The following is a 23,372-nucleotide window of genomic DNA, read 5'->3' as shown; positions in this document are numbered from 1 at the left end:
TGGACAATAGTTGACTACACTTGCTTTAACAGAAGAAACGTTATCTACATTTTATAGACCTAAAAGCAGGGCTGAGAAGGGAAGACTTACTCTGTTTACTGTCACCCAAGCAATACTCTATTGGTGCTACCAGATATTCTGTACACGTTTGAAAGAAATAAGCCTGAATTTTTCTAAAACTATTCCACAGCGTATAGTCATCTCCCCTGCTCCCCTATACAGCTCAAGACTGTGGACTATAATCCAAGAGTATAAAAGAACTTTTTATATCACTTCTGGTTCAGTGTCCCAACAATAACCCAGGCAGCTAATGACAGATAATTCTGCAAAGAATTCTGCAAAATAGCAGCCCCCATAGGCAAAATGCAATGCAGCTCCCCTGACATATACTGTGGTACCTCCCCTAAGCCCCAGTGCCCTGGAAATATGAGGCAGCTGCTAAAGGCAATGTGATCATTCATCTTCAAACTCCCTCTCAGGATGTGCCAAGGGAAGAGAACCAGGTGAACATTTATTTCCTTATACCAGACTCGACCTATGTCAGCAGGAGCATTATTGATTTGAATGTCAAGTATCAAAAGTCCCCAAAGACCATGATTACAGAAAATGATAAACACGGGCCTGCTAACAGGAAGGTCTAGGACCTTTGGCCAGCTTCCAGCCAGAAAGCTCCATTAGCGCAGGTAGGGAAGCCTCAATTCAAAGACTTCCATTATATAGCTGAGGTGGGCAGCTGCCTTTTGTCAAGACCACAGAACAAGTGGAGCTGATATATGATGGCAGAACAAACCTCAGGGCTTCAGGATACTTGATCAAGGGTAATTAGGGCAACTGTCTCCTCAGTTTAGGAATGGAAGGAAATGAGTATGTCCCTAGTCTGTACTAAGGGCTGGCTGATGACTTCTTGCACAACACTGTACAGTACAGTACAATATTCATATCTCCACTTTACAAATGACCATGCTGAGACCCTGTGACAGTTAATTTTATGTGTCTACCTGGCAAGGCATGGTACCCAGTTAGTTTGTCAAACACCCATTGAGATGTCATTGTGAAGGAACTTTCAGATGTGATTAATATTTAACTTAGTAGACTGAGTAAAGCAGACTACCCTCCCTAATGTGGGTGGGCCTTGTCCAACTATTTGAAGGCTTTAAGACTGAGGTCCCTCTCAGGAAAAAGGAATTCTGCCTCCAGACCACCCTCGGACTCAAAACTACAACATCAACCCTTCTCTGGGTCTCTAGCCTGCAACCTGCCCTGCAGACTTCAGACTTACCAGCTATCCACAATCGTATGAGCCAATTTCTTAAAGTAAATCTATAAATCTGTATCTTACATATATCTATATTCACATCCTAGGCAGACCTGGGACTCAACATGGAGAAGAGCCTACCACCAAGCCCACAAGCCCAGACATGGTTACCTTTTTGCGTGGCCGAAGCTTGTCCCGCCATTCCTTCAGGTTCTGGTTATGGCTCTCATCTAGGGCCTTCAGCTTCTGGGTTTCGTGTTCTACCAGGAGGTGACACTTTTCATTCTAGAACAAATTTCAGGCAGAACAGGTAAGAAACTCAGAAGACAGAGATGCAGAGGGCTGAAACATACCTCATGCTGTAGCCATGATGGCACCAGCATTATTCATGTATTATTTCTTCTCCTTGATTGTAACTTAGATGAAACTATACATATAAATATGTACATACCAAGAGATGCCTGAAGGAATATTTCAGAATACTCATGTTAACAGTTCTTATTGTATGATGGGATCTGCAGTCATTTCCAGCTTCCTTCTCTGTGCTTTTTTGCATTGTTTGAATTTTTCAACATGAATATATATGTTTTTTTAACAAAACAATAAAACTATTAACAGTAAATAAAAATGTCCCCTAATCTCACTACTAGAGGCAACCACTGCAAAAATTTAGATGTCCTAGATGTTGTCTGGCTCACCCTGTATATACATTCCTGAAACCTGCTTCCCCCCTACCCTTAACACTATAATATAAACATTTCTACAACAATTAATATTTTTCATAATCATTTTTAATGTCTACAGAATATCCCAGTGTGGATTCATCAAATTTACTTACACATTCCCCTACTTTTTGTCACTTAGGTTGCTCTTAATTTTCACTATTTTATTTAAAAAAAAAAAAAAGACTTTGTTTATTGATGAGAGACAGAGAGAGAGGCAGAGACATAGGCAGAGGGAGAAGCAAGCTCCTCGCAAGGAGCCCAATGCGGGACTTGATCCCGGATCCTGGGATCATGCCCTGAGCTGAAGGCAGACACACAACCACTGAGCCACCCAGGCAACCCAATTTTCACTATGTTAAATAGCACTGTACTCTGTGCTTTGGACTAAACTGTCTCCCCAAAATTCCTTTGATGAAGCTCTAATCCCCAGTGTGATGGTATTTGGAGGTGGGACCTTTAGGAAATAAGTTGTTGTTTGTTTGTTTTTTTTTAAGATTTTATTTATTGATTCATTACAGACACACAGAGAGAGAGGCAGAGACAGAGGCAGAGGGAGAAGCAGGATCCATGCAGGGAGCCTGATGTGGGAATCGATCCCAGGACTCAAGATCACGCCCTGAGCTGAAGGCGGGCACTCAACTAGAGCCACCAGGCATCCCAATAATTAAGTTTAGATGAGATCCTGGAGGTCAGGCCCTTACGATGGGATTTAGTGTCCTTAGAAGAGACACTAGATACGTAGCTTTCTTTTTCTCTCTGCCATGTGAGGATGCAGCAAGAAGGCAGCCATCTGCAAGCCAGGAAGAGAGGCTTCATCAGAACCAAACCACACAGGGCAGCTGATCTTAAGACTTCCACGCTCCAAAACTATGAGAAAATAAATTGCTGTTTAACCCACCCAGGCTGGTATTCTGTTATAGCAGCCGGAACTAAGATAATCTATATGTAAAAATATTTATATCAACTATATAATTTTCTGTATTGTGTATCATTTCCTCAGAAGAGATCTGTGGTAAGGATGAAGACACGGACCTGACTGAGGCACTCTCAACTTTACTGTTCTCTCTCTAAGTTATCTGCCTCACAAAATTTACCTAGAATTTCTCACAGGCAGAAGAGTCAAGTCCCTGTTGATTCCTCACAAAGAATTGATCTTGTAGTTTATAAGGAGCTTATAAAGCAAGGGGGAAAGTGCCTTCAACCCTACTGGGTTGAAAGAGTGGGACCCATTGGGAGATTTTCATTTTGAGTTTCAAGCTCTGGCTTTGGAGAGTTTAGAAATCGATGGAGTTAGAAACAGTACTCTAGGGGGATGCCTGGGTAGCTCAGTGGTTGACCGTGTGCCTTTGGCTCAGGTAGTGATCCTGAGTCCAGGGATTGAGTCCTACATCAGGCTCCCTGTGAGGAGCCTGCTTCTCCCTCTGCCTATGTCTCTGCCTCTCTGTGTGTGTGTCTCATGCATAAATTAAAAAATCTTAAGAAAAAAAAAAAGAAAAACAACAGTACTCTAGCAGCATGGAGTACCTGTAACCTGTGAGAGCTGGGACCCTGGCACTTTATATGGCTTCTCTCAGTTAATCCTCCCAGTTAACCTCATGAGGCAGGGATAGGAAAACAGATGCAGGTGAGGGGGATGCCTAAAATTCACAGAGTCCCTACGTGACAGGCTTCAATGCCTGTCATCTTTCCTCCACACCTCTGCCTGTCCAGAAATTGACAAGTGGTCCAATAGCCCGAGCAATTTCCTGAGATCACAGAGATTTGAGTCCGGCCCATCCTTCAGGTATGGCAATGCCCTGCTCTCCACAAGGGGGTTCCAAGTACCAGCTCCTGGGGTGGTGCCCCTCAGGTACGGGGCAAGCTCAGGAATCTTGAAGAGGTCAGGATCTCCCTAGGGAAAGGGTCACCAAGAGGTTGGCAACACCAGGATACCCTTCCCTGATCTCAGTAGGAAAGCTTTGAGCCTCTTGCCATTAAGGATGATATTAGCTGTAGGATTTTGTGGGTGTTTTTTTATCAAGTTGAGGAAGTTCCCCTCTATTCCTAGTTTACGGAGAGTGTTATTATGAATGAGTGCTAGGTTTTGTCATGGTTTTTCTGTATCTGTTGATAAGATCATGTCATTTTTCTTTAGCCAGCTGATGTTACGGATTACATTGATTTTTTAAAAAATATTTTATTTACTTATGAGAGACAGAGAGAGAGAGAGAGGCAGAGACACAGGCAGAGAGAGAAGCAGGCTCCACGCAGGGAGCCTGACATGGGACTCAATCCCGGATCTCTAGAATCATGCCCTGGACTGAAGGTGGCACTAAACCTCTGAGCCACCCAGGCTGCCCTACATTGATTTTTGAATGTTGAGCCAGCCTGAGATTAAAGCCCACTTGGTCATGGTGTAGAATTATTTTTATATGTTGTTGCAGACAATCTGCTAATATTTTGTTGAGGATTTGTGCATCCATGTTTATGAGAGATATTGGTTTGCTGTTTTTCCTTACCTGTAATGTCTGGTTTTGGTATTAGGATATGAAGATACCCTGTCCCAAGACACCGTGATGACCAAAAAAATCTAGCAGCATGCCACTGCCAGGCCCCAGGCAAGGCACTTTCAGCTCAGTCATCTCATTTACAAAGCCTCATTCCAATCTTACAAAATAGGAATTCTCACCCCCACCCCATACCCATTCTATGGACGCAGGATCTACAGCCTGGGAGGTGATGGAAGGAGATGGCCAACATTACACAGCAGGATTAAAACTTTTCGCCCAAGCTCCTCTGAGGAGACTCCTTCCCCATTTGTAGAGTCTTTGGTCCCTGAGAGCGGACTGCCCTGAGGGAAACTGAGGCAGCCTGAGATTTGGCAGGGGCGGGTGGGCAGGGAAGGCTGTACCTGCAGCTGCTGCAGTTCGTTCGTGTTGCTCTCACACTGTGCCATCATGTCCCGCATCTGGTTCTCATGTTTCTGCTGCTGCTGTAGCCGCTCCGACTTCTGCCTCTTCTCCTCTTGCTGGGAAAACTGCAACAGAGAGAGGGTGAGTGCCTCAGAGGGCCACAGACTGGCCGGGGGGGCCAACCTCCACCCTGTTCTGGAAGGTCCCATCAGAGGGTTTGGCTTGTGCACAGCCCTAGTGCCCTATACCATTCAGGCTATGGCCTGAGCAGAGACCCAGGCTGGTGGGGACACAACATCATGTTGTTACCACACAGGAATCACAGGAGTCCAAGACTACCAACTCCCGTGTCCCCAAGACACATGGGTGACATCCAAGTAGGGGCTTGGCAGATCAGAGGAAGGGATTTGCCAGCAGAGGAAGCCGCAGGATTGAAGCACTAGCATCTGAACAGGGCAGGGGGCAGAGGTCGTCATTGTGGGGCTTATGAGGCTTCCAGGGTGTAACTGGCACCCCAGCTTCCAAGACCCTGTGCTGCAGCCGGTATTTTCTATTTCCCCAACCACATAAGGTTCAGGACTCACCGAGCCTGCATCTGTCCCCACGCTAATACACCCACAGAGCCCCCACCTGCTTGATCTTCTCGCGCTGCTCAGAGGCACTGCCCGCGCCATTGATGTGGAGACTCTTCTTGTACATGGCCATGCGTGTCTTGCCCTCACTCCTCTGAATCTTGGGCAGCCGTGCTTTCTCCTGCTGCTGTCGCATCTTTAGCTGCTCTATCATGCGCTGATTATAGCGCTGCATCTGCTCCCGCTCCTGAGAGGACAGCCAGCAGGAGCTGAGGTCAAGTGTGCTCTGGGCCCCAGGGATGTGAGGAGAGGCCCAAGGCTGCCACACAAACTCAGGAGCCCAGGACCCATATGGCCCCCTGTGGCTCTTAGCAGAGCAAAGTTAGTATTATTTTACTTCTGTTAATTTTTATTTTATTTTTTTTAAGATCTTATTTATTTTTTCATGAGAGACACAGAGAAAGAGAGAGAGGCAGAGACACAGGCAGAGGGAGAAGCAGGCTCCATGCAAGAAGCCCAATGTGGGACTCAATCCTGGGACTCTAGGATCAGGCCCTGGGCGGAAGGCAGGCACTAAACCACTGAGCCACCCAGGGATCCTCTACTGTTAATTTTTATTTTTTTATTTTTATTTTTTTCCTACTGTTAATTTTTAAAGCAAGAACAGAAAATGTTACTTTTTGTTATTGTTAATGTTTTGGATATTCACCTTCTAAATGCCTTCTCATCCAATCTCTGGTGGCATGCCATTAAAGCTACTACCTCAGAGCAAAATGTACAGTAACAGGGATGGTTCGTTATTCTTTTCTTTAAGATTTTGTTTATTTATTCATGAGAGACAAGGAGAGAGAGACAGAGACATAGGCAGAAGGAGAAGCAGGAGCTCCTTGCAAGGAGCCCAGTGCAGGACTAGATCCCGGACCCCTGGGATCACGACCTGAGCCAAAGGCACATGCTCAACCACTGAGCCATCCAGGTGCCCCAATGGTTCATCATTCTTGATGGCAGGTGTCAATTAAAAGTTTTAATAAATTTGAGTTTTTTCTTCACATAACACCTATTTGTATTCCAAAACTTGACATGACCATCACCTCTTCCAAGGAGCCTCCCCTGACTTCCTAGCCAGGTTGGGCACCCTTATTCAGAACCACCACAGCCCTATGCTGACTGCCATCATTGCATTTAGATTAGGGATTATAATTAGCCACTGACCATACATCCAGACCTTGGTTCTCTGTCTCTGTTCCCACTAAGGGGATCAAACCAAGACAGAAACTACACAGAAGTAGAAGGTGCTCTGGCCACACAGAGCAGGGGCCCTTGCCTGGTCTTAGGCGGCCTTCAGGAAGGAAGGCTTCCTGGCAGAGGAAGCCAGAGGGGGTGTTTAAGTTTAAAAGTAATCTGAGGGAATGTATGTGAAAGAGAGAGATAAGGGGAAAATGGAAAGACACCCTAAGATGTCTGAATCAGTGCATGAGCCGCCATCTGCTTCCCTGCTCAGTTTCCCCTATTCCTGGCCCCTCCACCTGAGGCAGGACATCCCCCAGGAACCTCCCCAGGCCTCACCATGACCAACACCTGGCTCCTCTTGGGAGCACAGATGGTACTCAAGTAGCACCCCAAGACGGTGTGGCCTCACGGTGCCATGACATCTTTTGGTGGCAGCCCTGGTGCCCTGCCCAGCCAAGGACCTCACCTTCTCGTGCTTGCGCAATAGCTCATGCCGCTGAAGAAAGTATTGGTCTTTGAGCTGCTGTTTCACCAGCTGGTGTCTCTCCTGCAGATGATGCTCCTCCATTTCCCACAGGGCTGCCTCCCGGTCTGTGAAGGATAAGGCCTGATGAGATGCTAATGGCCAGAGCCCATTGGGCCCGGCCCGGCCCTGCTCTGCATCAGATGATAGCTCCCAGGAGTGTGGTACACCAGGAAGTGACTGGAGTCAGCAGCCAGAGAAACCAGAGACTTAGGCTGGAACCCAGCTCATTCACTAGGATTTGGGACAGGTAGCAGATGCTATCCAGGCCTCGGCTCCTGCCTCTGCCAACCATACCACAGAGAGAGAAATGTTCTTGGGAGACATGTTTATGTTCAGTGTTGGGAAGGGCTCGTGAAACCCCGTGAAGAAGATAGGACAGCCCTCTTGTCACTATTTCCTCGTTTGGAAAATAGGTGAGACCCTCTTGGCCACTGCACATCCCTTATATATACATTATTGAGACAGCAGTATCTGGGATTTTCTGATTTGAAGTCTGTTAACTAATCCTCTGCTCAGCCACGGGCAGGGAGCTGGTGTCAGATGAAGACCTCATGCCCTGCAAGACACAGAGTGGGTTGTGCTCAAGCCACTAAAATGGTCAGTTTATTTCACTGCATTCCTGATCTGTGAAAACCGGTAACTGCCCACAGTACATCAGAACAGTGATTTGGATTTCTGACCAAAATCAGAACCACTGTCCCAAAAGTAGAGTGGTTCTTCCAGACATCATGGGACAAAAACAGAAAATGAGGGCTTTCCTGAAACATCTGTGGCTCTTCAGAACATCAAGGACCCCATTTTACTCCCCCACACCCAAGTACTGAGGGGTATACACTGCTTAGCTGCATTGGCCATCACAGCCCTGGCTGAAGCTTATTCATTGTCGCAGTAAGCCAGAGACAATGCTTGTACATTGGCCCTATGGTGTTTACTTCTTCACAACAGGCTGGACTGGTGGCTCAAAAGCCCATAGGCACCAAAATCAAATTTTCATCCATCCAATTGTTTTAAACATAACAGATTTTGGGCCATTTAAAGGCCGCTTTCTTTGAACACTCCACAAAACCACACCAAACATTTGCTAGGCATAGAGGAGATAAAGCTGGGGCTATAGAAAAACCCTAAGCCCTACTGCCCTTCAGAGCTCTATCCCAGAGACTCCAAATACAGAAGCCCTCCTTCCCCAGGAGTTCCTCTGCCCTCCCTCTAGGAGTAGCCTGCACTGGGGTTGTCTCTGGAAGGTCTCATGCTGTGAAGGACCTGCCAGAGTACAACCTGTCAGAGGTACCTTGCTACCACTCCAGGGTAGTAAGGAGCTCGGCTTCAAGAGGAGATCCACATTCAAGGCCCACTCTACCACCCACTCATTGGCCGAGCAACCCCAGGCAAAGCATAGTGGCTCTGCAAGTCTCTGTTTCCTCATCTACAAAAACGCCTTGTTGTGTGAAGGTTAAGATTCAAAGAGACTGGGCCATGAAGACTGGCACACGGCCTAGCAAAGCAGTCTCTCAATACGTGATAGCTATAGTAAGGGGCTCAATTCTGTCCCCATCTCCATTCACCCAGCATACTTATTTACAATTGCTACTTACTCTGCGTCACTTTACTTGCTTGCTTCTTTCCTCAACATCAGGAATAATGTCAAGTAATGTCGGTGACAACTGGTATTTGAGCCTCACTGCTGACTTCAGTAGGGGCTGTCCCCATGTTTTGCCCTGAAGGATGCTATTTGGTTTTAGGATGAAGAAGAACCTGCCCACTCTCTGGCACCCACCTCGAAGGAGTTCCTGCTTCCTAGTGAGACACTCGCGCTCCTTGTCACAGATCTCCCGCCTGTTGTCAGCAGTGATTTTCTTCATCGCCAGCTCCAGGTCCTCCTTCTGCTTAGCCAGGAAGTCTCGGTCCTGTGTGGGAGAGAGGAGGGCAGACCTTCAGCACTGGCTTCAGCATCTTGACCTCTACTGTTATTACAGAAGAATTCATCATGAGCAGCAAAGAAAACATATGTAGGGGAAATGTGAAACTTAGAGACACATCAACCAACTGTATGTGTGCTTTATGTGGACCCTGATTCAAACATCAAATGGAAAAAAAAAATCATGAGACAATTGGAAATGTAAATAATGGCTCAACTGCAAGTATGTCATTAAGCAATTATTGTTAAATATTTAAATTTTAGGTATGTTTATATTACTGTGGATTTTTTTAAAAGATATATTTATTTACTCATGAGAGACAGAGAGAGAGGAGGCAGAGACATAGGCAGAGGGATAAGCAGCTCCTCACAGGGAGCCCGATGTGGGACTCGATCCCAGATTCTGGGTTCACGCCCTGAGCCGAAGGCAGATGGTCAACTGTTGAGCCACCCAGGGGTCCCAGTACTGTGGATTTTTTTTTAGAGATACATACTGAGATATTTGCAGGTGAAATGATATGATGTGTGGGATTTGATTCAAAATACGTAATTGTTTACCGTAATTTTTTATTGGAGGAGTAAGTGGACAGGAGTTCCTAATTCCTGAGATCAGATGATGGGTATGAGGGGGTTCCTACTGTACCTCTTTCTGCTTATGTTTTAATTTCCCATAATAATGAATTAAAAATTAAAATCTACAAACTTTAGGGAACACATAAGTAGAAACAAAAATCCCCATGCATCCTATCACCCAGGAGCTGGTTTTAGTCTATCTATATAAACATGTTTACATCTATTATTTCAAAAAATTATGTAAAAGGACTTAGAGATTTGTACACCAATGTTTGTAACAGCATTATTTTTTTAATGGATTTTTTTTTAAGATTTCATTTTATTCACAAGAGACACAGAGAGAGAGGCAGAGACATAGGCAGAGGGAGGAGAAACAGGCTCCATGCAGGAAGCCCAATGTGGGACTCGATCCCGGACTCCAGGATCACGCCCTGAGCTGAAGGCAGGCACTTAACCGCTGAGCCACCCGGGTGTCCCAGTAACAGCATTATTCACAATAGCGATGGGACGGAAACAACTCAGGTATCCACAGACAAAAGAGTACAGACACAAACTGTGGTATAAATACACAGCAGAACATTACTCAGCCCTGAAAAGGAATGAAATTCTTAGATGTGCTACAACATGGGTGAATCTTGAGGGCATGTTAATTGAAGTAAACCAGACACAGAAGGCCAAAATATGATCCCACGTATAGGAGGTCAGATTTGTGGAGACAAAGTAAAATGGTGGTTCCTGGGGACCAGGAGAGGAGTATCATGGGTGTTCCTGTTTAACTGGAAGGGTTTCAGTTTTGCTAGATAAAGAGTTCTAGAGATGATGGGTGATAGGGATAGTTTAGATGATGGTGTAATTATACTTGGTATCACTGAACTGTATGCTTAAAAATGGTTAAGATGCTAAATTATGTCTATTTTACCGTAATTTTTTATTTGTTTACCAGCAAAGGAGAGGGCAGGCTCCCCACTGTGCAGGGAGCCCAACACAGGGCTCAACCCGAGGACCCTGGGACCACAACCTGAGCCAAAGGCAGATGCTTAACTAACAGAGCCACCCACATGCCCCTATTTTACCGTTATTTTTAAAAATTAAAAATACCTCTGCATGTCATAATGGAATCTTCTATCAAATGAGTTTTATTTTTTAAAATTTAATTTTATTTATTTATGATAGGCACACAGTGAGAGAGAGAGAGAGGCAGAGACATAGGCAGAGGGAGAAGCAGGCTCCATGCACCGGGAGCCCGACGTGGGATTCGATCCCGAGTCTCCAGGATCGCGCCCCGGGCCAAAGGCAGGCGCCAAACCGCTGCGCCACCCAGGGATCCCTCAAATGAGTTTTAATGGCTGAAAATATTTCATGGCCCGGGTGTATCATAGCTTACTCACCCAATACCTAATAGGTTGTTTCCAGATCGTCTCTATTTTAGACGGTGCTGCTCTTCACACTCTGGTAGCTGTTTGTGAGCCTCTCTGATGATTTATCCTCAGGATTAGTCTCTAGATGCCACTGCCAAAATGGCCTCCTTAAAGAACCAATCTGCCCTCTCCGTTTGGGGATAGGAGCCGTCTCCCCGATCCTCCCCAGCCCTGAATTCTTTTTCTGATCATAGCATCAAGGGACAGGTTGTAGGACAGTGTTCTCTGGAGAGAACACAGTCTGGAGACAGACTGAGTTTGGGGCCATGCCCCATACTGCTAACTGCAGAGTCACCTCTGCAAAGGGAAAAACAAACAGCACCTATCCTGGTAAGCCATGAATGCTCAACCAGATAATATACAAAGCATTTTTAAGTGTACATTCAGGGGCAGAAAAAGCAAAATGTAGAGACTCCCAAGTGGGAGAAAAAGGAGCATGTGGTCTGACAAGGGCCACAGAGAAGACTGGTGAGGCTGGGGCAGAGTGGACTAAGTTGAGCTGGGAGAGGCCGGCAGGGGCCAGACCCACAGAGCCTTGTAAGCACATCAGGAGGCCTTATGGCAAAGTGGGAGCTGCTGAAAGTTTTCAAGACACAAGGCTATGGGGGAAGGTGACATGATCAGATTTGGAATTCATATTGATCACACTGTCTGGTGGGAGAGAAAACTGCAGGAGAGCAAGAGAGGAAGCAGAGAGACTAGCTGGGAGGCTACTGTAGCAGTCCAGGCAAAAGATGACTATGGCTAGGGAGTCAGAGATGCTGACCAAGTGGAAATATCCAGAGATAGTTTGGAGCTTTAAAAAAACAAAAAAAGTCCACGCTTTAGAAGATGATAAAGGGTTAGAGGGAAAGGAGGTGCCAGGAATGACAAGGTTTCTGGCCTAGCAGCAGGATGGAAGACAGTGATCCCCTCAGAATACAGTAGAGCTGCGTCTGGGAGATCATGGGTTTGACATCTGAGATTCCAAAAGATGCCAAGTGGGCAGGTGGATATACTGGGTTATTCAAGGAGATGTGACATACAAACAACCCTAAGACAAGGCAGGAGTCACTAAATGCTTTGGAGAAGGTAGATGTAAAGGGCTGGGGTGTCCAGAAGCAGGGGAGCTCACTTCCAGCTGGAGTGAGAGCAATCAAGAAAGGCTGCATGGGGGAGGTGCTAATAAGGATCAGCTGGATTTAAGCACTCAAAATAAGAGATGGGTATTCAAGGACCAAAGCATGCGCATAGACCGAGGGAGAACTTGATCATTCATGGTCACTGTCACTCTCCAACCCCTCTACTCCCTGACTGAGGTGGGGCAAGGACTCACGAGAAGCTGTTTTTTCTGTGCGTGCTCCTCCATCTTCTGCTTCATGCTCTCCTTCCGCTGCTGCCTGGGGAGCTTCTCCACCTCGTTCTTCACCTGCACCAGAAACAGCAGAGAGTGGCTGGGTCAGGGAGACCAAAGACAAGGTTCGGCTTCCTAGACACTGGCCCCCAACCCCACTCTCAATCAAGCCCCTCTGACAGGTAGCCCCCGCTGGCCTACTCCTGTCTGCTGCTGGCTCTGGTTTTGTCCCCCCAGAGCAAAGAGATACAGCTTTTGGCTGCTTGGTATCATGCTCCCTTCTCATGGCAGCACCTCCCTTTCCTTCAGGGCAGCCTTTCTCAACCTTTTTTCATTACTGTCCCCTTACAAGTCTTTCTAGACATTTTCTTCCTAATCACCCACCCCTATAAAATATTAACCCCACAGACAAACCATGAATCTGTTAAACCACTATAATAAGCAAAGATATTTTTATCCCCTTAGGGGTGCCCTCTCCCTGATTAAGAATGCACACTTTAGGTCCCATCTCCCCAGCTCCTGAGGTGCAGGTGGAGTGGACAGCCCCCACTGCACCCTGATGCTAGGCTGGGCAATGATGCAGGCAGTCCTCCACCATATTCCCAGCCCTGGCCTCGGGGACTAGTCAGAGATGAGCATATGACCCTCGCTGGCCACTGAGAGCTTTAGGATGTGTGCTTGAACTATCAAGGAAAGCTACCATCCTCTGGGGTTGTAAACTGGAAGGATGGGGGCCACAGTGGGCCACCCTGGAGGGGCCTGCCTGAGACGAAGATCCATGTCAGGAAGCAATGCCAAAACATGAAAAGGAAGGATTCCTCATGACACGTCTGCCCTCCTGGTCAGAGGCCACTAAGTGTTCTCAAGCCAGCTGGAAGTGGGCTTCTGTCTTTTATGTCAGAAATGGGAGAAGAGATGCATGACATTTCTCTCTAAGGCACCCAGAGTTCCTCAGACAGTTATGAGGAGTCCACACCTTTAAGGTGCCTAACACCCCAAAACTCACTGACAGGGTTCTTAGGAGCAGCTGGTGAAAAAATACTGTCCATGATCAAAAGAACAATCCAGGGGAGTTCTTCTGGCATGGTGAGTATAAGCCAAAGCAGCCTCTCTCTCCTGCTGACTACAGTGAAAAACTCTGGATAAAATGCCAAAAACAACTACCTGAGGGCTCTGAAAAGTAAACAAAAAACAGGTGACCATGAGAGGAGTCAAAACTTGTAGAAGGGGCCAGGAGAGGGGCGAGTCTCTTAATTTTTTAGTTTCTTAATTTTTTTCCTTTTGCTCTCCTGGCTTTGCACCAATCCCAGACCCACACAGTGATGCAGTGGGAAAGGTACCTAAAACTCTGTAAGAAACCTCATGTTCTGGCCAGAGAACCAGGAAAAAGGGGCTTGTGTAGGTCAGAGTGTGTGGGAAGAATGCCAGAGAGAAGGTGGCAGCAGGAGGGAAACCCTAATTCTGTGCATGAGCCCACACACATCTCAAGTTGCCCCGAGCTGAGCAGGGCCAAACAGACCTGAAACAGTATAGCAGGAGCTTTGAAAACCACACTATGATTGGAGCCACCACCCACAGAAGCTAAGACAGAACCTGTGGTCAGAACCTAACAGGATCAGACTACCTGCTGAAACAAAGAAGTCACATTCTCTAGATCGTAACAGGACCCAGAGTCTACAGACTGTAACATTCAGAATGTCTATGATACAATCCAAAATCACTCTCCATACAAAGAACCAGGAAGTGTGACCAATTTTCGAAGACAAATTCATCACATGCTAATTCCAAGATGATAGAGACATTGGAATTATCAGACAAAAAACTTTAAAGCAACCATTATAACCGCACTCCATCAAGTGAAGGTAAACATACTTGAGATTAATAGAAAGAGAGAATATTACCATAGAAAAATACAAACCCTAAAAAAAAAGAGAGAAAAGGGGTGCCTGGGTGGCTCAGCTGGTTAAGCATCTGACTCTTGGTTTTGGCTCAAGTCATGATCTCAGGGTCCTGGGATTGAGCCCTGCATTGCTCCACGGTCAGTATAGTCTGTCCCTCCCTCCTGCCCCTCCCACATACATGTGCATGCATGCTCGCTCTCTCTCTCTCTCTCTCTCCCTCTCTAAAATAAATAAGATCTTTAAAAAAGAGACAAGTAAAAAATAATACAGCCTCTGACACTAAATACAGAAAACACTGGATAGAGCTTGGGTGGAGTGGAGGGGACAGAAGGGCCCCTGAACTTGAAGACCATGTAATAAAAAATATGCAATATGAACAACAGAGAGAAAGGATTATAAAGACTAAAGCTTTAAGGACTTACAGGAAAATACCAAAGGTGTAATATTCGTGTTTTGGGAGTGCCGGGAAGAAAGGAGAGATAGGTATAAAAATACACACCTATAATGGCCCAAAACAACTGACTTCCATGGCAGTGAACAGCATCTTGAGAGTAGGGTCCCTATCTATTTTGCTCAGTACCTCCAGCATCCAACATCGTGCAATACATGTGGATAGTTAAAAAAAAAAAAAAAAAAAAAAAAAGCTGCTAAATAGCTCTTGCTTTACTTAGAGGTTAAGTGGGACTCAGGAAAGTTGCCTGTCCAAAGCTCAGCACAGGTAGTGATCCAGAGCCAAGACAAAGAACCAGGCCTGACTCCCAAGCCTGTATCAGCATCATACCCTAACCCATTGGCCCAGCTCTCTGCAAGGGGGCCAGGAGCAAGGTAAGGCCAGCAAGGCACTCACCTCAGACATAAAAGAGAATACCATAAACCTCAGTAATCAAGATAAATTACATTTAAAAATATCAAAATTCATGCCACAAGATCATGAATATCAAAATTTAAAATAGACAGGATCCAGCCATATATTTGCAGGACTCAAACTCCTCACCTTACCCTAATCCTGACCCTGATGGATCCTGACTTTAAGTAGCTAACATTCTGTTCATTGTGCATATTTTGCAGTAATTTTTATTTTGTCACCCCAGCTCTGCCCCTGCAGCTGCCTGAGGCCCCCTGGATACAACAAATGTCATACCCATGCACTGCAATCCGGGAGCTGGGCTCTGAGGCCCGCAGCACCACAGACCACCCTTGGAGGCTGTTCATCTGGACACTAGGAATGGCCTAGTAAGTATGTGGCAGGCTCCACAGAGGGAGGTGTGGGCTGTTCTTTGGGACCCAGATGCCCTTCCCCAGGGCCAGCTGAGAAATTTGTCTACCTTTGTCTCAGGACTATCTACCTCTTTGCCACCTCCCCCCACTTCCTCTTCCAGCTGGGAGAGGAAAGAAAAGAGCCATGTGGATGCCAACTAGGGGACTGCTATTTTGGGAGAGGGAGGGCAGGGCACAGAGGATGTGTGTATCTGCCACCTAGCACAAGCTCCCCCTTTCTGGTGAAAGCATCTCAGATGCCCCTGGGCTACCATCCCTTCCTTTTCCCCTGCTCTCTTTCAGCTGGGAGAAGTTCAGGAAACTGCCTGGGTACCTACTCAATACAAGAAAGCAAAGCCCAAATGACAGAGATGTGGCCTCTCATGGTACAGCTGGAACACGTAAATACAGACACCTGGATGTGAACTTTTCAGGTATACAAGCTCCCCAAAATTCTCTCTATTGCTAAAGTGGGGGTTCAGCTGGAGTATGGATCACTTGCAAACTAGAACCCCCAGCCTCCACCCCACACATATTCACCTCCTTCTTCATCAGTTTGAGCTGCTCCTGGAACCTGGTATAGTCCCGATCCTGCTCCAGTCGGATCCGCTTGGCCTCCTCCCGGCGGCGTACAGCATGGTCTTGCTCCATCTTCTCCACTTGCTGCTTTTGCTGACGCTCCAGGTTCTCCAGCTCTGTGTCAAAGAATTTCTTCTTGGCCTGGAAGGAGCAGAAAGAGAAATTCAGCAAAGTTACTTTATACCTGGAAGGAAGATGGCGGGGCCCAGAGCTTATCTTCAGACCTGGATTTGAATCCAAGCTCATCCACCTCTTTGCTGTGTGACCTGGGACAAGTCACCTCTGTGAGACTCTGTTTCTTCATGTGCAAAAGGGAGATCAGACCATCTACCTTGCAAATTCTAGTATGTTATTCAACAAAGGTTAGTGTCCCTCTGGAGATCCTCCCATATGACCTAAAAAAGCACTGGGACCTTTGTAAGATTCTGTGTGCACAAGTCAACGCCTCATGAGACCAGGAAACCAAAGGAATAGGGCTCTCTACTGCCGTTAAAGAAAACATGGAGGGGATCCCTGGGTGGCGCAGTGGTTCGGCGCCTGCCTTTGGCCCAGGGGGCGATCCTGGAGACCGGGGATCGAATCCCACTTCGGGCTCCCAGTGCATGGAGCCTGCTTCTCCCTCTGCCTATGTCTCTGCCTCTCTCTCTCTCTCTGTGACTATCATAAATAAATAATAAAAAAATATATTAAAAAAAAAAAAAGAAAACATGGAGCAAGAAGCCCTCCAGGGACCCATCCTTTCTCACACTCACGTTGATTTCTTGTTCAAAACGTTTATGCATCTGCTCCAGCTGCAGCTCATGCTTGCTGCTCAGCTGGGTCTGGTTCCGATGTTCTTCTTTCTGGAGCAGCCGAAGCTCTCGTAGCTCCTGGCGCCTGAAGGGTGAAAGGATGTGGAGGTCAGAGATCACATAACTCTAGGCTAGAGATACTGAAGGCCAGAATGTGGAAGAGCATCATATAAGTCTGGGGCAGAGGCATGACTAGAATTCATTCTTAATTTGACATTTATTGACAGACAATACATTGATAATCAATGTATAAGAAGTGCTTACAAATTTCTAAGAAAAACAGGAGTAGCCTACTTTTCAAAAGGAACACAAAACAGGAATAGACACGAAACAAAAAGCAAAATGAAAATTTAAAACTATTTAATTTTATATACTTAATACAGATATGAGGTGCAACCTAAAAATTCTATTTTCATTAAAAAGTCAAGAGTAGGGCAGCCCCAGTGGCGCAGCAGTTTAGCGCCGCCTGCAGCCCAGGGTGTGATCCTGGAGACCCTGGATGGAGTCCCACATCAGGCTCTCTGTATGATGCCTGCTTCTCCCTCTGCCTGTGTCTCTGCCTCTCTCTCTGTCTCTATGAATAAATAAATACAATCTTAAAAAAACAAAAAATAATAATAAAATAAAATAAAAGTCAAGAGTATGGGACAATTGATATTTTCATATATGCTGTTATAGACTGGCACATTCTAGAGGATAACTGGTAATAAGTTCATACCTTTTAACATAGTATTTCCATTTCTAGATATCGATTCTAAGAAGTATTCACAAATGCACAATAAAACTGAATAAGGATATCCATTAAAAAATCATTTATAATAGTCCAAAACTGGAAATGACTTAAATGTCCATCATATAGGTCTAGTCAAATAAGTTAGTATGTATCCATCTGATGTTAATTTTGTGTACACAACCATGAAAAAAATCAAGTTTTAGAAAATATGTAATTACGTGGAAAAACATCTATTAAAAATGAGATAATTCTTTTAAAAAATATAACAATTCTTTATGAACAGATATGGAATGATTTCTAAATGAAAAAAGTGAGCTGCTGACACCTCCCTCTCCCTGTTACTCCCCTACTGTACTCTCCTGCTCTTTCTCAAATAAATAAATAAAATCTTAAAAAAAAAAAAAGGATTACATCATAAAATATTAACAGAGAAAGGGGAACTAGATGCCGAGCAGGAAAGGATGGGAGGGAGATTTTTCACTGTTTACCTTTTTCTTTTTTTGTTTTGTTTTTTTAATTTTGTACCATGACATTATATTACCTATTCAAAGTGTCAATACAGGGCAGCCCTGGTGGCGCAGTGGTTTAGCGCCGCCTGCAGCCTGGGGTGTGATCCTGGAGACCCTGGATCGAGTCCCATGTCGGGCTCCCTGCATGGAGCCTGCTTCTCCCTCTGCCTGTGCCTCTGCCCCTTTCTTTCTCTCTCTCTGTCTCTATGAATAAATAAATAAAATCTTAAAAAAAAAGTGTCAATACAATAAAAATTTGGCCCAAACCACACAGTATACCTTATTTTTGTAAGACGTATATTGTCCATATATGTATGTGTTTACTCACAAAAGAAATAACCACAAGACAAACTCCAAAGCGTTAACTATATTTCTTTCTGGGCAAATCCATTAAAGATTAATAAGTATAAGTATCATTTATGTCAACAGAAAAGAAAATGATGTAGAAAGAACTTGAGCTCCTGACTATAAATCAGGGCTCCTTGGCAGCCTCTCAGGATGAGTCCATGAGGCCCATGTCCTGTTCTAGGCCAGAGTTCATCTGCTCCCCACATACTACCTGAAGGGGCCAGCACACTCTCAGGGGTCAGAGGGACCTTGTGTGAATCTTAGGGCTGCTGACCTTCCGCTGGGTGCCCTCAGGCAATCACTTAATCTCTAGGCCCCTCCTCCTGCATCTGTAAAATGCACAGATAACGTCTACCTCCCAGGTTCTTTGTTTTTTGTTTTGTTGTTTATTCCTCCCAGGTTCTTTGAAGGTTAAATCCGGTGATGCCTATTGGGGCTCCCTGGCCAGCGCAGACATGGTCACCAAGTGGTAAAACTTGCTGTTTGCTCCTAAGTGGTAGCTGATGGACAGTGATCATAAGAAAGAAGAGGCAAGGCTACCCGGTCTCTGGAAAACCAGAGATACATTCCACAGCCACATAAAGAAGCTTCCATTTGAGCCTCTGCTCTTTGGGCAGTGAGAAGGTTGAAGAGTTAACGAAGAAAAGAAGTCCTGACTCCAGGGACAACTGGGTGGTGGCTTAGTCGATTAAGCATATGCCTTTGGCTCAGGTCTTTTTTTTTTTTTTTCTTTTTCTTTTTTTATTCATGAGAGACACACACAGAGAGATAGGCAGAGACACAGGCAGAGGGAGAAGCAGGCTCCATGCAGAGAGCCTGACTTGGGACTCGATCCCAGGTCTCCAGGGTCACACCCTGGGCTGACAGCGTCGCTAAACCACTGAGCCACCAGGGCTGCCCAAGCTCAGGTCTTGATCTCAAGTCCTGGAATTGAGCCCTGTGTCAGGCTCCCTTCTCAACGGGAGCCTGGTTCTTCCTCTGAGCCTCTCCCTGCTTGTCCTCTCTCTTAAATAAATATATTTTTTAATCTTATTAGAAATTCCTGACTCCAGAGAAACTAAGGCTCAGAGAACACCTGACCAAAAAGCAAAGGCATACAAAATAAGGTGGGCAGTCAGGTTCTAACAACTACCTCTAACAACTACCTCCTTGCCCCACCTGAGCTCTCACAAGGGAAGGCAGGCTGAGAGGCTGATGTCTTCTAGAAGGAATGCACTGGGAACAGCAATTTTAGGGGAAAAAGGGAACTCTGACCTAGAAGTCTCAATTTGGGAGAGTGAAGACCTGATCACATGGTTCAAAGGCCTGCATGGCCCAATTCCCTGGAAATCCTAGCATCCATGAAGGCCGGGGTGGGGGGTAGCAGGCGACAGCCAGCAGGGGAATGATGGGAGCCTTCCACACCCCTGCACAGCCGTCGGCCCAGAAGCCAAGCCAAGACAGGACACTCGGCCCTCCCTCCAGACTGTGACAGGCAAACAAGAAAAGCTTCAGACCTCAAGGGCCAGAGCCAGAAGGCGTCCATTCTAGATGGGGTATGGTAGATCTAGAATTTCAACCCAGGAACCTCGGCTGTCTAGAGAGGAGATGATGGAAAGGAAATTTGACCCTTGACGTCCGAAGCTCTAGGAGAGGAGGTCGCCTCCCAGATGACCATGAAAATGGATGGTGGTGCCATCCTCCAAGAGCAACCATCCTCTTGCCCTCTGTCCCGAGCCCTCCAGCCCACATGATGAGGATGCCTCTGTGTGTGTGTGTGTGTGTGTGTGTGTGTGTGTGTGTGTGTATACACGTGTACATGTATTCATGCAGAAATGCCACTGATGAAAAATCAACCTCTCATCTCTGTGGTCCCTAGAGGGGGAAAGTGCCCCAGAGCATCTAAAATTGCTTCCATTTGGCTTTGGAATGCTTGTGCTTTTTAAAAATATAAATGTGTTCCATGTTCTAGAAATGTTGTTCAAACTAATAATGAATTTACCCTGCAAAGGCCTGGCCCTAAGAGATCTCTGTGGCTCCAAGGCTTCCCTGAGTGCTAAGTCCCCAGCCCTGGTAGCCCCAGGAAGCTTTGGGTCTAGTGGAAGCCTGGTAGAATTGTCACACAGACAGATCGAGCTAGAATTGCAGCCCTACCTTCTCACCTGGGTGGCCCAGGGCAAGTAACTTAACTGCCAAGAAACACTTCCTCATTTACAAAATGGGGGAAATAGGGTCTCCCTGAGGAGGGCTGTTAGGGGGCCTGAGCACCTCCAAAGCACAAAGATGGCTTCCAGCAGACAGCTGTGCCTCACACCCTCCTCCCTCACCAGTCTCACTTGTTTTGCCTCCAAGATGTATGTTGAACTGTCTACTTCTTCCCTCTCCCGGCCACTGCCCCAGCCCACGCCTACAGCCCAACTGTCCCAGGCAGGGTCTCCCTGTCACCCTATGTCAGTGTTACCCCTCTACAACCCACACTCATGCAGCTGCCAGAGCCATCTTTCAAAAGTGACATGAGAGCCAGTCACTCTCCAACTATTTCGCTCTGGCTGTACCTGGGAGAAAATTCACACTCCTCCACCCTGGCCCACAGGTCTACGTGACCTCTGGCCTCACACTCCACACTCCAGCCCTATCCTCTCAGCTTCCTAAACAAACCTGGCAGTCATTCCTCAGGCCTTAGCCTTGCAGCTCCCTCTGTGCTCCCCCAGCCACTCCACTCAGGGTTTCCCACACACAGAGCAGCCTCCTTCAATCCAGGGGCTCGCTATCATATCACCCATTACTTCCTTCGCAGCATATACCACAACTGGGGATTACCTTGTGTATCATGTGTTGGTCCATTTAGATATAAGTTCTATAATGGCAATAGCCTCAACTATCTGGATCACTACCACATTCCCCAATCTGGGAGATGGGTTAAATACATAGGTAGGTGCACTGATGGACAGGTGGGTGGGCAGATGGGTGGGTGAATGAGTAGATGAATGGATGGGTGAATAGAGGAGTGGGTGGATAGGTTGATAGATGGATATGTGGGTAGGCAGATGGGTGAGTGGATGGATGGGTGGGTGGATGAGCGGGTAGATGAGTCAACGGATGGGTGGGTGAGTGGGTGAGTGGATGGATGGATGAGTAGGTGGGTTAGTAGATGAGTGGGTGAGTGAGTAGATGGATGGAGAGACAGATGAGTGGGTGGGTGGGGTAGGTGAGAGGATGGATGGATGAGAGAGTGGTGAGTGGAGGAATGGTGGGTAGATGAGTGTGTGGATAAATAGGGAGATGGAGGGGATCCCTGGGTGGCGCAGCGGTTTAGCACCTGCCTTTGGCTCAGGGCGCGATCCTGGAGACCCGGGATCGAATCCCACATCGGGCTCCCGGTGCATGGAGCCTGCTTCTCCCTCTGCCTCTCTCTCTCTCTCTCTCTCTCTCTCCCTCTGTGTGTGTGTGTGTGACTATCATAAATAAAAAAAAAAAAATAGGGAGATGGATAGAAAGGTGGATGAGTAAATAGGTGGGTAGGCAGATGAATGGATGGGTGGATTGGGGAATGCAAGAGCAAAACCATTTGCCTTTTGTGTCGTTGATCCCTCACTTCATGCTGTAGACAGACAGCTCTCTAGCCAAAAGAACCTACAACCCTACCTCTCACCAAACCCCCACCCCATTACCACCATCAGTGGCCCATCCCAGGCTTGCCTGAGAAATCGCATCTCCTCATCCTTCTTTTCATCCTCGCTGATGATCTTGGAGGTGGTGATGCTCACCTCTACGCCATCCACCACAAACTTGCGTGTCCTCTTGAGAGTTTTATTGTGCAATCTTGAGTCCTGGCAGGGTAGAATCATTAGGCAAAGCTCAGGATTTCAGCTAAGAATCTGTGAGTGACACAGGGCATGGCCCACAGTCTTCCTGGCCCCACAGCCTCAACATCCAGATAGAACATAGCTGTCCATCCTCCTCCTCTTGCCTCAAGCTTCTCAACTTGGGGTCCTGAGTGTAGGAGCTTACCTTTTCTGCTCCCTCGATCATGGCCTTCAAACACCGCCCCAGCTCGGCCCCACACCTGGCTGCCAACACACTCACACACAGGACATGGCATCACAAAGAACCAGGTTCTAATCCTTCCTCTACCACCTACTGGCTCTGTGACCCTGAGCAAGTCCCTTGTCCTGTCCAAGCCTCAGCTTCCTAAACTTGTGGAGGAAGAGAGTCACAGTACTTACCTCCCATAGTGGTTACAAAGATACAGTGAGAGAACACGTGGGGGACATAGCACAGAGCACAGCTCATGGCAGCTGTTCAGTATTTGGTATTTATAAATAAAATAAGTATTTTATTTATATTTGTATCTGCAGACCATAATCTCTTACCCACAGTGCCAAATCCAAAGAACTCAGAAAACTGAAGCTGGTAACTGATCTGGAAGCCAAACCTGAGTGGACCTGAACTCTACAGGAGGCCACACCCATCTAGAGTCATCATGAAATTATTCATAATTTTTATCTTTTCCTGTAAATAATCACACATTTCAGATGCAACTGCTTATAGAGTGCTGCCAGGACTCGGGGATGTTCAAATACCCTCTGAAAATTGGCCTTGATTCAGGTGAGAGCCTGAGAGCCTGCACTGCAGTCATCATAGTGTCTCCCACTCTGATCTCAACTGGCTTCCAAGGCCCTTCCTGGTGTAGCCCAGCCCTGCTTTCCAAAACTGGCCCAAGGACCTTCCAGGTAGAAAAAAAAAGGCAGGCCAGGGTGGCATACTGCATTAAGTCTTCATCCCTTCAAAGTGTGCTTGGAACCCCTACTCCTGCTCAGCCAGGACCAAGAACCAG

General features: G+C 46.5%; 1 protein-coding gene and 1 long non-coding RNA gene across 3 annotated transcripts in view; one reads left to right on the top strand and one right to left on the bottom strand.

Annotated features, from left to right (window-relative positions):
• Nucleotides 1–23,372, bottom strand: part of STK10 (serine/threonine kinase 10) — a 113,621-nt gene that overhangs the window by 4,192 nt on the left and 86,057 nt on the right. For both annotated transcript variants that reach the window (XM_026007115.2, XM_072756592.1), the window contains 9 exons: nt 22,235–22,365; nt 16,928–17,051; nt 16,137–16,316; nt 12,421–12,513; nt 8,974–9,103; nt 7,140–7,264; nt 5,502–5,690; nt 4,871–4,996; nt 1,427–1,540 (listed from right to left, as the gene is read on the bottom strand). In XM_026007115.2, the coding sequence (XP_025862900.1) occupies nt 1,427–1,540; nt 4,871–4,996; nt 5,502–5,690; nt 7,140–7,264; nt 8,974–9,103; nt 12,421–12,513; nt 16,137–16,316; nt 16,928–17,051; nt 22,235–22,365 (1,212 nt within the window). The remainder of the gene's footprint in view (nt 1–1,426; nt 1,541–4,870; nt 4,997–5,501; nt 5,691–7,139; nt 7,265–8,973; nt 9,104–12,420; nt 12,514–16,136; nt 16,317–16,927; nt 17,052–22,234; nt 22,366–23,372) is intronic.
• LOC140598648 (uncharacterized) lies at nt 1,478–9,387 on the top strand. The gene is made up of 2 exons (XR_012001180.1): nt 1,478–1,565; nt 8,939–9,387. It is a non-coding gene; the product is annotated as an uncharacterized lncRNA (long non-coding RNA).

Source organism: Vulpes vulpes, chromosome 4 (genome assembly GCF_048418805.1).
Source record: "Vulpes vulpes isolate BD-2025 chromosome 4, VulVul3, whole genome shotgun sequence".
NCBI classification, from domain to species: domain Eukaryota; kingdom Metazoa; phylum Chordata; class Mammalia; order Carnivora; family Canidae; genus Vulpes; species Vulpes vulpes.
The sequence above is the reverse complement of the archived record's forward strand: the minus strand, read 5'-3'. Positions and strand labels throughout refer to the sequence as shown.